The sequence below is a fragment of the Camelina sativa genome, chromosome 2 (genome assembly GCF_030686135.1).
Source record: "Camelina sativa cultivar CO46 ecotype springtype chromosome 2, ASM3068613v1".
Classification (NCBI taxonomy): domain Eukaryota; kingdom Viridiplantae; phylum Streptophyta; class Magnoliopsida; order Brassicales; family Brassicaceae; genus Camelina; species Camelina sativa.
In genome coordinates, this window is record NC_141881.1 from 30,649,874 (window position 1) to 30,664,627 (window position 14,754).

General features: G+C 38.0%; 5 protein-coding genes across 5 annotated transcripts; 2 read left to right on the forward strand and 3 right to left on the reverse strand.

Annotated features, from left to right (window-relative positions):
- The first annotated feature begins 390 nt into the window (after positions 1–390).
- Positions 391–2,114, forward strand: LOC104743538 (uncharacterized). Its single transcript, XM_010464605.3, has 6 exons — positions 391–673; positions 782–836; positions 988–1,038; positions 1,264–1,355; positions 1,445–1,522; positions 1,742–2,114. Exons 1-6 carry the CDS (start codon positions 618–620, stop codon positions 1,893–1,895), a joined length of 486 nt encoding a protein of 161 aa, XP_010462907.1. The 5' UTR covers positions 391–617; the 3' UTR covers positions 1,896–2,114.
- Positions 2,115–2,293: 179 nt separating this feature from the next.
- Positions 2,294–4,962, reverse strand: LOC104743545 (putative pectinesterase/pectinesterase inhibitor 64). The gene is made up of 2 exons (XM_010464614.3): positions 3,544–4,962; positions 2,294–3,093 (listed from the first exon to the last, which is right to left on the reverse strand). The coding sequence occupies exons 1-2, from the start codon at positions 4,658–4,660 to the stop codon at positions 2,408–2,410; spliced, it is 1,803 nt and encodes a 600-aa protein (XP_010462916.1). The 5' UTR covers positions 4,661–4,962; the 3' UTR covers positions 2,294–2,407.
- A 270-nt stretch (positions 4,963–5,232) lies between these two features.
- LOC104743554 (chromatin assembly factor 1 subunit FAS2) lies at positions 5,233–8,362 on the reverse strand. Its single transcript, XM_010464622.3, has 12 exons — positions 8,102–8,362; positions 7,790–7,901; positions 7,651–7,677; positions 7,485–7,557; positions 7,141–7,244; positions 6,845–7,059; positions 6,669–6,765; positions 6,461–6,533; positions 6,231–6,322; positions 5,965–6,106; positions 5,791–5,891; positions 5,233–5,721 (listed from the first exon to the last, which is right to left on the reverse strand). Exons 1-12 carry the CDS (start codon positions 8,213–8,215, stop codon positions 5,405–5,407), a joined length of 1,467 nt encoding a protein of 488 aa, XP_010462924.1. The 5' UTR covers positions 8,216–8,362; the 3' UTR covers positions 5,233–5,404.
- A 738-nt stretch (positions 8,363–9,100) lies between these two features.
- Positions 9,101–9,879, reverse strand: LOC104743566 (cell wall / vacuolar inhibitor of fructosidase 2). Its single transcript, XM_010464635.3, has one exon. It carries the CDS (start codon positions 9,728–9,730, stop codon positions 9,188–9,190), a length of 543 nt encoding a protein of 180 aa, XP_010462937.1. The 5' UTR covers positions 9,731–9,879; the 3' UTR covers positions 9,101–9,187.
- A 986-nt stretch (positions 9,880–10,865) lies between these two features.
- On the forward strand, positions 10,866–13,254 carry LOC109124495 (histone acetyltransferase of the MYST family 1). Its single transcript, XM_010464642.3, has 9 exons — positions 10,866–11,221; positions 11,332–11,420; positions 11,504–11,563; positions 11,645–11,854; positions 11,961–12,029; positions 12,158–12,319; positions 12,411–12,504; positions 12,581–12,723; positions 12,815–13,254. The coding sequence occupies exons 1-9, from the start codon at positions 10,915–10,917 to the stop codon at positions 13,016–13,018; spliced, it is 1,338 nt and encodes a 445-aa protein (XP_010462944.1). The 5' UTR covers positions 10,866–10,914; the 3' UTR covers positions 13,019–13,254.
- Positions 13,255–14,754: the final 1,500 nt, after the last annotated feature.

Below are 14,754 nucleotides of genomic sequence, written 5' to 3' on the forward strand. Positions count from 1 at the left end.
GAAACCCATAAATGAGCTGGTATCGGACCACTTTTATTAAATACAGAAAATAAATTATAAGTATACAACCATTTAAATGTTATTTATTGCCTTTATAACATTATTGACTATATACGTCTAACGACTTTTGGTGCATGTGTTTGGAATTTTAAGTATTGCTATTATTCATATAATCATCGTTACAAAATACTTGTATAAATATTTAAAATATGTAGATTATTATAAACTAACAACGAGTCCAACTTTGAGACCTGGCCTTTTGACTCTCAATACGAATGAGAAGAAGAGTCGACAAACCGCCCACAAATTTTGAAAATTGGGATCTGTGTTTTTATTCTTTGGGACTGTTTTGTGTTTTATAAACAACGGTCAGTGGAAAAAGTTAGGCATAATTCAACGCTTAACTCTGATTAAACAATACAAAAAAGAAGGAATAATTTTTTAATTACTCTATTGGGCTTACAAATCGAGAAGATCAGGCCCATTACAAAAGTTAAGGGTCCACTGACCCAAGCGTTCCGCTGCTGGGTTTATCGTTCACCTTCGCCAGAGTTCTTTTTTTTTCTTCATCTTCTTCCAAATTCGCCCATTCTCCGATCGCTTTCGCCGTCGCAGAAATGACCAAGTTCAGGAAGCTCGGTCGCCCAGCTGGCCACCGTATGTCCATGCTCAGGTTCTTTCTTCTTCTTATAAACTTTCTTATCGATCCTTGAGGTTCTTCTTCTTCGCACATTGCTTAAGATTTATCTCTTTTTTTTGTTTCGAATCCAAATGTAATCAGGACTATGGTTTCTCAATTAGTGAAACACGAGCGAATTGAGACCACTGTCGCAAAGGTACTAATTCCTATTATCTTCATTTTCATTGATTTGAGGTTTAGCTAGGGTTTATAGTCAGCTAATGAGAGAATCTGTGATCCCTCTTACAAGTTGCAGTGTCTTGTCCTAACAATGTAATCTCATTATTACCATACATTGGATTTTTCAGGCTAAAGAGGTCCGTCGTCTTGCTGATAATATGGTTCAACTCGGCAAAGAGGTAATCCAGTTCATACTTTTTCTTTGCAATAAGTTCAAGAAATTAGCTACTCTCTACTCTTTTGTATAATCATCAGACACCATAGATGTAAAGTGTACTGTGAACTCTAATCTTGGCTTTATAAGTGTTTTTTGTTTCTCTGAGATAAGTAGTTTTTTTTTTTGGTTTGAGATACATAGCAAAAAAATCAGAGTCATATGGGTGATTGAAATGATTTATTTACAGGGCACACTAGCTGCAGCAAGGCGAGCTGGTGGTTTTGTTAGAGGAGATGATGTACTTCACAAGATTTTTACAGAATTGGCTTATCGATACAAGTGAGAATTCTCCAACCTTGTTTTTCTTTTTTTTTAATCTTGGATCTCTCAACTCTGTTTCATGATATGGATGTTTTGTGTGTTTACAGAGATAGAGCTGGTGGATACACAAGAATGCTTCGCACTCGTATACGTGTTGGTGATGCTGCACCAATGGCTTATATCGAGTAAACAAAACTTCCTTTTCTTTATTGTTCATTCTTCTCACAGAAGCACATTGAATTTCTGAGTTTTCTTTAGCTGCAATGAAAAACAAAATGGGACAATGATGATAAGATCAAACATTATCTGGTGTATGTGTAACTGAGATGCCGTTACTGGATTCTCTAATTTTAGGAAGTTTCCTTGGTGAGCTAACTACTGGTTATATACTCTTCCTGATGCAGGTTTATCGATAGAGAGAACGAGCTAAGGCAATCAAAACCAGCAACACCTCAACCGCCACCTCGAGTGCCGCTGGACCCATGGGAAAGATCCCGTCTCACCAGGCAGTATGCACCACCAAAGGAGGAGAAGAGTTCTGATTCCGCCGACCTATAAATATAAGTATCTCTTTTGCTCTCTCTCACACCTAAAGAACATGTTTCTCCTTCGACCCCATAGCTTTTGTGTGTCACGCTATTCATCACTGTCCTCATTTTGTGTTTCACATAAGGTAAAAATAACAAAGTAACTTTGTTTTTATCCTTTGAAACATTTTATATGTAGAAGTTCCCTTGAAACATCAAACTATTTTAGAAGTATTTTTGCTATCATATCGTTACTATTGCCTCTTTAAAATAAATCTAAGAAGTTATGAGTCTTCAACCACTCAAAAAGTATGATAAGATTTTAAAGTTTGGAACTTTCTGTTATGACATGATTTATGTGGTTTCTTCCATCACTCAAAAAAATTATATCTTTTTGATTGGTTGATGACTATGAATCTCAATGAGCGATGACGATAACACCACACTAATAATATTTGACACTACAATAAGGTTACAATGACGACTTCTCATGACATGTTTTTTATATAAAACCCTAAGAACCTCATTTTTCCTTTACAAAAATCAAGCAGTGATCGAAGCCCACTCATCAGCCTGAATAAAATTGGCTACAGAGTAAACATCAACATGCTTCTCTGGTATCTCACTACTCCATGGGACCCTAGTCGATCTAACCGATCCAGGACCTGTATTGTTATACTCACCGTAATACAAAGTCTTCAACGCGAAATCCCCGTTCCAAGGCATCCATCCGTCAGGACTAATCAAAGACTCAAGATTGCAGTTTACAAAAACCGTCCTTGAAAATTCCTTCCATGGCCTTCCCAAGAAGTTCTTATGCCCTTTAGGGTTAGCTTGATACTCCTTCATGTATTCCTCTGTTCCTTTAATCGAACAGTTCCAAAACACAAACCCCGTCGACTGAGCCGCGTCGATCCTCCCGTGTGCTGTGATCGCGTTGTTTGCGCCTTGCTCGACTTTGGAATGTTTTGAAGCGATAAGGATATCACAGTCTTGGAATACAGCAGCTGAGTTACCGAATATAAAGTCTACATTGCCCTCGATTCGACATTGTTTGTAAAACTGACGAAGAGAGTGAGCGTAAAGAGTGTCTTGGTTTCCAAGAAACTCGCAGTTTTCGAGTACAGAGAAATCGCTGTCTGATCTAAACGCAACCGCTTGGTGCGCGTCTGCTCCTGCTGTGTTCTCTATAGTTAAATCACGAGCCATAAACCCATCGCCGAGAACTCCTACCAAAAACCAAAAAACATATAATCACAACAAACATTTTTTAGATTAAGAAACAAAAAAAAATCTTGGAACTTTGTCCAAATCTTGGATTAAATTAATATAGACTACTATTATTAGAAGATCTATGTTTATACTAACAAGATCCAATGGACATAATTTTCCAAGTAAGTTGTCTGAATGTCACATGGGTTCTGTCTCTATTGAAACCAGGAACACTCCCATTTAATCGACATAACTTAAATCTTGAAATTAATAAATACTAATATTCTTTTTACGTGGCAGAGCAAATCTAAAACAGTACTATAAAGCCTGATATATCAATGTCATAAAAGAAAAAAACAAATTTTTGTTTTGACTTTAATGTTTCTAAATTAAATCAACTGAAGAAAATATAAAAGAAGTTAAAATTAATAAATTCTTAAAAATAGGGTTTAACGGAAAAAACTCACCGACAGTTGCAGACTCGAACGTTGTCATCCCTGGTTGTCCAACATTCAACGAACCTGTAATTACCGTTTTACCCATTCCGTCTCCGATGAAGACGACGTTCTTTTTCTCAAACGGAACCCTAACGGTTTCCTCATAAACGCCTTCTTTAATCCGTATCACAAACTTAACGGTTCCGTTAGTATCCGGCGCTGCATTAACGGCTTCCTGCACCGTCTTGTGAGTACACCCATTCCCACACACCGTCACGTCTTCCGTTAAACCAGACGGAACCCCTAAATTAGCCTTTGTGCCTGTAGTACCCGAGCCCAAACTCGGCCCAGCTTTCTCCCAAAACCCATCTCGTTCCGTCGCTGGACGGATCCACGAAACGACGTCGTCTCCGAAACTGTCGAACGATAGCATCATGCTCAACGCGTTACCGGTGAGGTTCACGAGGCCTTCGAAGAACGTGACGGTGTCGACGACTTGCTTCGTGTCGTTGACGGTTTTGAGACCTGACCAGCAATCGAACTGGTAAGCTAAAGCAGCGCTCATCCACGCACGAGCGTCTTTGATTTCGCCGCTCGTCACGGCGACGTCTGTTGATTCGGTACGGTGCTGAGCGTAAGAGAGGATCTCGAGGCAAATTTTGGCGATGTTCGTACGGTTTTTGTTATCTGCGGACGAGTCTAGGATAGACTCGATTTTCGATTGGCCGGTTTTGAGATTCTCGTAGGAGACTGAAATCGCGGAGTGGATGATTTGAACCGGTTTAGGATCCGGTGGGACTTGACCCGGTTTAGAGAGGGAAGCGACGCAGTGGTCTGGGAAACGAGTCGCGTTGCAGGCGAGACGGATCTGAGCGATGGGAGGAGGAGGGAGAGGAGTCTCCGGCGGGGGTTTGTCTTTGGAGGTTGGTGGTGATTGGGGTGTTGAGTTGCGGTGGTTGTGGGAGGATTTGGAGACGGTGGCGTAGATGAGGAGAGTTAAGAGGAGGAGGAGAATAGAGGACATGGCGATGATGATGAGGATGCAGTTACGGGAAAGGACTTTTTTCCGGTGAGGTTTTACGGCGGAGGAAGCAAATGGGGTGGAGGAAGAGGCGGAGAGAGAGTACGGGAGTTTCGGAGAATCCATTGGAGCCGTAGAGAGAAGATATTTGTATATATTTGTGTATTTGGTGTTAATAACGTTTATACAAAAAAAAAATTAATTGAAAGTGGGAAAAGAAAGAAAAAAAAGAAACTGAAAAATTGAAGAATAATTGAGAAATCTCTCTGATTGAGAGAAAGAGACAGAGGATGAGATTCAGAGATTGAGAGCGATAGCCATTGGAGAGGAGACGAGAGTTGATTTTTCTGGGTTTTTGTTTTTTTAACCTTTTTTACGGCTATTGGGACAAAAAAAGAAAGGTTTTTGGAAACTAGTAAAATTAGGGTAAAATTATTCGCTATTTTTTTACCGGTCAATTATTCACACATTCACATTGGTTGAAACGGGCCAAAAAAGATCAACACAACATCCCTTTCGCGTCACGGATTGTTGCATTTTGCTTGTATGATTTTTGGGCCTTTGATGCCCAGCTAACTAACTCATGTATTTACTTAATGATGCATAATAAAACTTTAACCATCCATCTCATTCTCATGTGTTATACTAGTGAGTTTATGTACATTGCTTTTAAGACGAGACATAGCCACATAGGAGTAGGACTAAAGAAACTTATCCACTTCCAACATGGTCTCTTGACTGTAATTTGCTACAAAAAAAATCCATCGATGCAATTTATATATTTGATGTGTAGCCTATGAGAAAGATAATAATTGGAGTAAAAAAAACAGATGGAACAAAATGTATACATCAGTAGTACTTAGTTTATCATTAGGGATCTATAGCCATCGGTGTGATGCGCTTTCTCGCTGGTTTGTTTGAGACAGGTGTGTTAACTTTGCTCTGCATTGGCTGTTTCTCTTCCTCTTGTCTTGTTTCCGTCATCACTTCATCGGTTTTCTGCATAACATGATGCTCTTTATCCTTGCCATCTGTCGTAACTAAGCTCGGCAATGGCTGTTTACTCTCTTCGTTTTGTTCTGCTTCAGCCAGTTTATTGCTCTCAGCTGGTCTTGTTTCGGTCATCAGCTCATCAGTTTTCCCTATATGATGCTGTTTCTCCTCACTGTCCACGGGTTTCTTTCCGACTGCAATAGGATTGATGGGTCAAAATCGGATACTGGAAGGTTGAGTGCGAAAGAACTAAGAGCACAAACCTGATATGGGGATGGATTCTCCTAGTTCGTTATCTTCGAATTCAACTACTGTGCAGTAGCCATCTTGTGAGGACAGTGCTAGATACGAGGCATTAGGTGACCTATTGAACAAATGATTATGATATTGGGGCAATAAGCATTTAGATCTGAAGTAAATGTGTATATTCTTTTTACCATGTTATATCAGTTATTGCAGCGTAGTGGAGACCTGCTAAGACTGCAACTGGAGCGACACACTCTGTGTCATATATGTACACCGAATTTAAAGTTGCAATGGCAAAGACAAGACGGTAAGGAAGCTTAAAGAAACCCTCTTCTGCATGATTCAAAATACCATTTAAGATCACCAAAATTAGCAGATTTAAGAAAAATATATACGTCATGACGGCCTTGCTTTTCTGTCATATAAAAAAGAACTTTAAAAATGACATAATATGTACCAGCAGAATTTGAACCACGGAGTTTGAATGCAACAGAGCAAAAACGAACCACTACAACCGGTTTGCTGGCACCTGGAAGCTGCAGTGCAGGTCTGCTTGTGGAAAAAGGAAATGAGCTAGTGTGAGACTTTTTGTCTTGTTTTATAAACATCTCAGACATAAGCTCAAGCAGTTGACGTCAATTGGCTACGACTTCCAAACAAGAGATGGTGGGTTGATAATAATCTTACCTTGAAAGGTCCTTCCTAGAAAAGACATAGGTAGCATTCACAGCTTCTGATGTGGGTAAAACCTTGAAAGAACCTGGAAATGCAACACAGTGATGACAAGGACTGTTAGCGACATAAATAATACCCTAGCTAACAATGTGATGATCTAGCCCATCTATGATCTATCCCAACTTTCTGAAAAACAAGACAGGTTTTAAAGTATAATAACCTGCTGGAATGAGTAAAAAAGATCCATCAGGTGACCATGATAATCTTCGAAAGAAAGAAGGCAATGTCTCATCATGAAAGAGATGGGTTTTTATTGTCTGCATAAATGTCATTTTGAAATCAGGAATACTGTGTATTTGTGATGGAATAATGAATAAATATTTCTTTCTCTCTGACCTTAGATTCATCACCCCGTTGCTGATCTGCTTTCATGATAACATGCTGGCAAACATAGTTCATTTTTTCAACACCTTTACTCTTTGTTTGAGGCTTATTGACATATATACGGCATGTTCTGTCTGAACTAAGAGAGGCTACATACTTTGCTAAGGGATCCCAGGCAACACCTTGAACATAATGACAGTGGGCATCCAGTATCTGGTGTACAGAACCTTGTAGCAAATACGGAATTTTTTAGAAGCAGAAAAAATCTGGAGCCAAAAACAATTCATCTACTCTTTAGCTTTGCTCACCTTTATTAACGTCCCATATAATGCAAGAGTTGTCCACTGAGCCAGAAATCAGATAAGCATCATCAGGAGACCACTGAAGATCCAGGACATCCTTTCGATGAAATCTAGCAGGGCAAACAAAATAATTATCTTAGACTACATTACTGCTTAAGAGATAATGGATAACTTTAGTGCCGCATGCTTCCCACCATGGCCTACTACTACATGTGATTGAGTCCATATTCTTACAACAATGTTACCAACCTACAGAATCATTCCCCCCCTAATGATAGAACAACAGTATTCAATTTAAAGATTACAGAAAGCATGGTAGTGAAGCTAATAATTGAGATGAAAGGACTCACGATAATGACTTGTGAACTTTCCAGGACTGATTGGTTTCACTAGGATGTAACTTCCATATGATTAGCTCACCTCCTGCATTATAACAAAAATATAACTGCGCAATTAGTTTCTTGACAAATACACACTTGTATCATAGTAACCAGATATGCTCGTTCTCAGTCATACCATCTGCTCCTGAGGCAAGTAGTTCCCCTGCACATTATCACAAAACACTCGTCACCACTAGATGGCACATAAATTAACATGGTTACATACAACTCAAGAACACCTCATCAGGAATAACAAAAAAATCTCTGATGCTTACCAGATGGAGAAAAACGAATGGTATTAACAGCACATCCATGGTAAGTAAGGCTACTCTGATAAGATACACTAGGAATCTTCTTCTCCGCTTGACCAGAATTTACCAACCATAGCTGAAATTATTATTTCAATTTATTAGTCTACAGTGAATGCAAAAATTCAACAATTCAAAAAAAAAAATTCCCAGATTTCAAACATCTGAATTCCAACAATTGGGGTTTCAAACATTAAAATTCCAAAATTAACCGATCAATTAGATACTAATTGGTCAACATCAACATAAATCGAAGATTTGAGCTGTGAACTGCATAACCTTGATGTCGTAATCGGCTCCGGCGGTGGCGAGTAAACCGGAAATCGGGTGAAAATCGAGGGTTAAAACCGGCTTCCCGTCGTGCCAACTAATCTGAATCGTACCTCCCTTCATTTTTTCTATGTGTTAAATCGTGCACAATGCCCCCAGAATCGTGGCGGATTTTCTCGAGAAAATTAGGGGAAAAATTTTAGGTTTTAGGGATTTTAGTATCAGTGGGAAGAAGAAGAAGAAACTGTCTCGCAGTGGCGCGTCTTTTGGGCGCCAAAAAATATTAGTCTACGTGTTAAATGACGATTTTATCCACCGACTAGCCCGGTTAAATCTAAATCCGGTCTGGTTCGTGTCAATTTTGACTGGACCGCGCTAAACTCGATTTTGACAATTCGAATTGCCGTGTTCTATTATTAGGGAGAAGGAGAGAACTGTAGTCACTGACCTACGAACATACACACACTCAAATCAATCATTTATATAAATGTTTTCCACCTAAAATACAATTTACTTTTGTTTAAAAAGCCACACAATCTTTTGCTTTTGATTCGTATATCAGTCGACGTCGTCTTGAAAAGCAGTAGTAGTAGTAGTAGTTATGTGGTCGATGACTATTCCAGCTTTAAAAATATGTAGACGACGTTACCTTTCTCTTTATAAGATGACACTTTAAAGACCACTTTTGAAGACCCTTATCGCGATTTTTTTTAAAGTATAAAACATCTCCGGAGCGATGGTAACACGTATAATGCATATATAGATAAAGCAAAAGTTACCTAGAGATTTGATATATATTCAATCAAACAATTATAAAAATATCTCTACTTCCCAACTCTTCTTAATTAAGAGACCTTTTCCCCCAAATCTTTGGCACTAAAACACGACTTATGATTTTTTTGTATGATTAGTAAATTGATTGATAAGTATTGTAGTCAAATACTCTTGGAAATTTGAAAGTACTCAAAGTAGTAGCGAAGGAGAACAGTAATATAAAGAGTAACGGTATTAAAAAAGATGCAAATTCCATATTAAAATTCATTTAACACGATAACTTAAACAGAGATTTTACCAAAGTTAAAATGCAAATGTAAATCATTCAACAAGACGATCAAGAATCCCTGAGACAACACCACAGATACGTCTCAGACTCTGTTCACGCCGACGAATCTCCACCGGATAAGACAGCCCCTTAGCTCGGCGGAAAATATTGCGGCAAACATTAGGATAATCCTCCGCCGCCAGCACATGCATGGAAGCATAGTCATAAGCTTCATCATCAAGATCTTGAATTGTTTGACGGAGAGAATCAGCGGCGAGAGCATACTTCTCGGAGCAATCTTGTAACACCTTTTTAAGGACGACGTCGTTTGCAGCGGATGTTAGGTTTCCGGCGATGTAAGTTGCGGTGGAAGTGGCGTTTGTCATACCAACGCCGATCATAATGGCTGCGAGACCTTTTGTGTCGGCTGTGGGACTTCTTGGGTCGGATTTGAGAGCCGAGACACAGAATTTGTAGTTGTTCGTGGTTTTGCAAGTTGATTCGATTATTGTCGCGTTGGATTTGGCTGAGATTAGGGTTGAGGATGGAAAGGATAGGGTAAAGATGAGGAGGAGGAAGATAAGAGAAGAAGCCATTTCAAGAAGAGGGGTTTGAGCAAACTGTCTACGGAGAGAGATAGAGATGGAAGAAAGAGGATTCTTGTCTTATATTTTAAGCAGTTTCTTGATATTACGTATTTTAAAATATATATAAAAATAAATACTACTTTTGTTTATCATTTGTAGTTGCAAAATATGAAATGATTTTAGTACCTTTTATTGATTTTTACGTGGTATGACAATTAATTACAATAGCACATTAACTACGTTAACCATGACATTTAGTCCAATAGTTATGCTAATATTATATATGGCTGTTACAATTGGGATTCAAATTTACAGGATACATATTGTTGCTATATATAATAGTCCTATATGAAAACAAAAGAATTCTCAATGTGAATTAAGTGATATTTCTTTTTGTCAAGATGCCATATAACGTGTTTACATGTGAACAACTGAAATAAGAATCAATTTGTATTCTTTCTAACTTTCTTCATTCGAAAGTAAGTCATACATACACATTAGTTCATTATTCGAAAGTAAGTCATACATATATATACACATTAGTTCATTCACCGGAAAAAAAAAATGATATGTAAATTCTCACTTAGAAGATACAGTTTGACCAAAAAAAAAAAAAGAAGATACAGTAAAGTGATTTTGATCCCAAAAAAAAAAAAAAAGATACAGTAAAGTGACCATGTGAATCTTTTTTGTTGTTCTTTAAAATCATTTTGGTTAATTTAGAGGAACATGGTGTGCGAATCTATGACCATAACTTCAAGGACATGATGATGAGTTGTGTTTGGTGTTTGCTTCTTGGAACTTTGTGAGTTTTTTGATCTGTGAATCTTGTGATTAGTACAAATCATAAAGCCTTGTTTGGCTGTTTCCCATTCACGACAAAAACAACTGACTCTGTCACTCGTTTTCTTCTTATTTTAGAAATTATTTTATCTCATAGTACTCCTTTTTATAATACTCTTAATTCTCCTGCTAATCATCATTGTTAAAAACTTTAAACCCTGGCGATTATAAAATTAAACCTTAAACTCAACAGTTATAAACGTGTATTAACAACGGTAATAGATATACTCTAGGCCCATTAAAGAGATAAGCCCAAATTAGCTTTAAAGCAATTAATGGGCTACAATAGTTTACAAATTGTGCTCTTTACCCGTCACCCGAAAAAAAAATCTCCGACCCGATTAAAAAAAATGGGATCGTCTGCGAATACAGAGACGGCGATGGTCATCGCAACACCGGCGTCGAACCACAATAATCCGGTAACCAACGGCGGAGGTGCGATTACGAATCATACTCCTGCTCCGATACTAGATCTCGTGATCTCAGAATCGGATTCGTCGAAGAAGAGAAGAACAGGGGTGCTTCCTCTCGAGGTTGGTACTCGCGTGATGTGTCAATGGAGAGACGGGAAGTACCATCCGGTGAAGGTTATCGAGCGCCGGAAGAATTATGGTGGTGGCAACAATGATTACGAGTATTACGTTCACTACACTGAGTGTATGTTATCTAATTTTGTGAATTTAGGGTTTAGGGATTTGGAGATGAAAATTTCGGAAATTGAGATTCAAGTTGTTTGAATTTATCACAATTTCTTGTGAATACTGCAGTTAATAGAAGATTGGATGAATGGATTAAGCTGGAACAGCTAGACCTAGATTCAGTAGAGTGTGCTTTAGATGAAAAAGTTGAAGACAAGGTAGCCATTTTTTTTCTTCAAATTCTTAAGCTTTCTTCTCTGTGATTTGTACTGAAACAGAGAAAGCGGGTTTGTGGTAATAGGTGACTAGCTTGAAGATGACACGGCACCAGAAACGGAAGATTGATGAGACACATGTAGAGGTAAGTGATTGTGTATCTTTAGTGTGGTGAACTGTGTGTCAAAGTTATATTCTGATTTTTTTTTTCAATATTTGTATATAGGGTCATGAAGAGCTGGATGCTGCGAGTTTGCGTGAACACGAGGAGTTCACGAAAGTGAAGAACATAGCAACGATTGAGCTTGGGAAATATGAAATTGAGACATGGTACTTCTCTCCTTTTCCGCCAGAATACAATGACTGTGTGAAGCTCTTTTTCTGTGAGTTTTGCCTTAGTTTTATGAAGCGCAAAGAGCAGCTTCAAAGACATATGGTGAGTACCTTTATTGTTTTTTCCATACATACCTTTTATGGTTCCTTCAAGTTGTATACATTACTTTTTTACTTAAATTATACTCAATTTTCCTTTTTTAATGTAGAGAAAATGTGATCTGAAGCACCCCCCTGGGGATGAAATCTATCGAAGTTCTACTTTGTCAATGTTTGAGGTAATATCTTGAGGATGGAATTTTTATATCGTCTGCTCTAGCCTTCTTATCTATGCAAGGGATATTCATATCTTCAGCTTTGTCACATACGTTTCATTAGCTGGGAGTATTTTTGTAATACTTTACAGGTGGATGGCAAGAAGAACAAGGTCTACGCGCAGAATCTCTGTTATCTGGCGAAGCTATTTCTTGACCACAAAACTCTTTACTATGATGTTGATTTGTTCCTGTTCTATATTCTCTGTGAATGTGATGATCGTGGATGTCACATGGTTGGATACTTTTCAAAGGTTCAGCACTCTTTGGCTCTTGAGTCTGTTATATACATATTCGGTTTCAGTTTGATAGTGTGATGAAAAAATGCAAGTTCTGTTGGTACAGGAGAAACACTCGGAAGAAGCTTACAACTTGGCTTGCATCCTCACCCTTCCTCCTTATCAAAGGAAAGGCTACGGAAAATTCTTAATAGCCTTCTGTGAGTTTTTTTTGTTCTCTTGTTATTTTATCTCACATCTCTCTATGAAGCTTACACATTATGCCTCGTTATATAGCCTATGAACTCTCAAAGAAAGAGGGCAAAGTCGGGACACCAGAGCGACCCCTCTCTGATCTAGGCTTAGTGAGTTACAGAGGTTACTGGACTCGGATTTTATTAGACATCTTGAAAAAGCACAAGGGCAACATATCTATCAAGGTACTGTATACATAGGCATCTTTTATTATGCTTTTAAGCCTATCCAACAACAGGTTATTTCATAATGTCTCTACCATTGTACCAAATGTAGGAGCTGAGTGACATGACAGCAATTAAAGCAGAAGATATATTAAGCACCCTTCAGAGCTTGGAACTGATACAGTACAGGAAAGGACAACACGTGATCTGCGCGGATCCTAAGGTACTGGATCGACACTTGAAAGCGGCAGGCCGTGGTGGCCTTGATGTAGATGTTAGCAAAATGATCTGGACTCCTTACAAAGAGCAGAGCTAAGAGTCATTACACTTCAAAATGGTCATGGTGTTCTTTTCATTTGCTTAATCCTTAAGATGACTTCTGTCTGTAAAAAATTAACACGCTCTTCGTTCAGTAGATCTTGTAACCGTAGAAATATTTTGTCTGGATCAGTAGTAAACTATGATGTTTCGTTCGTGTTTCCATTATAGATAACAATAGGTCTGGAAGAACTTTTGAATCTTTGAATGCCAAAAGAAAAAATTCCATGGCTATTCTAATTGTAAAATCGTACATGTCCCAGGATTAATCTGAGAAATATGTGGTAACTATAACTACGATAACTATGCCCATCTAATGATACAGAACAAAAATTGAATGTTTTGAAGAAACCAAAAAAAAAGTTGGAAATATATTAGCTAGGGTTATCTGTGCTGCTTTGAACTGCAAATACACTCTGGGTATGGATTCTCATAAAAGGCTTCTTCGGTTCTAAACCGCGCACGTCCTTTGATCCCCTGTGTTGGTCCTTTCCTTCTTCTCGGTGCACCTTGCCTGCAAAACCGATCAAAAGAATGTGTTTCCACATCAAAGATGATGATTTTTTTAAAAAGGTTTTATTGTAATTCTGACTTGTATAAAGCAAACATATGATTATTTTGTTACCTGTCTTGATGCATTTGCTTCACAAGATTGGACAACTTGCAGTTTGTGAAGCAGTTTAGTTGCAGTTCAATTCCAATTCCTTCTTTAAGCGCTAACGAAAGGATACAATTTGTGAAGCAGTTTAATTAGTCTTGTCGAAGAAGTTTTATGCTATCTTCGAATTGGCCCAATTGCCGCGGATTTGATTGAATATTCCAAGTTATTTGATCAAAGAGAGGATATATACTTCGGTCCACTGGAGAAGAATGTTTCTTTCAGAGGATATCATGCTGTCATCATTGAGTCAGTTAAGCCATACCGTGGAGATTTCGTCGGGCGCCCGTATGTAAGATGTCTAATGGGCCCAATGTTGGTCAGGGAGGTTATGTGTATGTTTCACTAACTACCATGTACATGATGTGCATCCTCTTCACACCCGCAACTTCGACCCCAAGAAGCTTAGCCTGAGTACTTCACGGAGATTTTACTCCTTTTTATTCCATATAATCACGACATTTCTCAAGTGTATCAATAACTAGATAAAGACCCGCCCGATGTGCGGGTTTTAAACTTTTGTAAATAAGATTAATTTAACAAAAATATATTAAAATTTGTTGTACGTTATTTATAAAAAGCATTTTTTTGCTATAATACACTGATGTATATCCATTTACAAATTTTTTATTTTTGTTACCATTAAAAGTATATTTCTTTATACCTAAGTATATCGTATGTTACAAATATATTCTTTATCACTACCTAGGAAAATATCTATATAAACACATAACGGAAACTATTATATGTCTATTTATTTTAGCTTTTGCATTTCTTTAATCATTAAAATTGTTAATTCAATAAACTTTTCGAATAAAGAATATATTATATAGTATACTAATCAATGATGTATCATCACAATAGTGTATGACCAACCATGGAGAGAACCTCGGCTCCGCCTCCTCCCTTATGGAGAGAATCATGTGTCCAACCTCCTCCACCATGAAGAGAACCTTGGCTCCACCTTCCTCTCTTGGGAAGATGACATTGCATGTGTCCGACCTCTTTCACCATCGAGAGAACCTTAGCTTTGCCCTCCTCATGTGTGGAGAGAACATGTTTACGTCTTTTAACTA

Bases quoted from the DNA above. Each gene is read 5' to 3' on its own strand.
- LOC104743538 (XM_010464605.3), top strand. From the start codon at position 618: ATGACCAAGTTCAGGAAGCTCGGTCGCCCAGCTGGCCACCGTATGTCC. The intron at 674-781 runs GTTCTTTCTTCT...AAATGTAATCAG, and splicing joins CACCGTATGTCCATGCTCAG to GACTATGGTTTCTCAATTAG. The intron at 837-987 runs GTACTAATTCCT...TGGATTTTTCAG, and splicing joins TTGAGACCACTGTCGCAAAG to GCTAAAGAGGTCCGTCGTCT.
- LOC104743545 (XM_010464614.3), bottom strand. From the start codon at position 4,660: ATGGATTCTCCGAAACTCCCGTACTCTCTCTCCGCCTCTTCCTCCACC. The intron at 3,094-3,543 runs GTGAGTTTTTTC...GGTTTTTGGTAG, and splicing joins GTTCGAGTCTGCAACTGTCG to GAGTTCTCGGCGATGGGTTT.
- LOC104743554 (XM_010464622.3), bottom strand. From the start codon at position 8,215: ATGAAGGGAGGTACGATTCAGATTAGTTGGCACGACGGGAAGCCGGTT. The intron at 7,558-7,650 runs GTATGACTGAGA...GTTATAATGCAG, and splicing joins ACTTGCCTCAGGAGCAGATG to GAGGTGAGCTAATCATATGG. The intron at 6,323-6,460 runs GTAAGATTATTA...TTCCACAAGCAG, and splicing joins TCTAGGAAGGACCTTTCAAG to ACCTGCACTGCAGCTTCCAG.
- LOC104743566 (XM_010464635.3), bottom strand. From the start codon at position 9,730: ATGGCTTCTTCTCTTATCTTCCTCCTCCTCATCTTTACCCTATCCTTT.
- LOC109124495 (XM_010464642.3), top strand. From the start codon at position 10,915: ATGGGATCGTCTGCGAATACAGAGACGGCGATGGTCATCGCAACACCG. The intron at 12,030-12,157 runs GTAATATCTTGA...AATACTTTACAG, and splicing joins CTACTTTGTCAATGTTTGAG to GTGGATGGCAAGAAGAACAA. The intron at 12,724-12,814 runs GTACTGTATACA...TACCAAATGTAG, and splicing joins AGGGCAACATATCTATCAAG to GAGCTGAGTGACATGACAGC.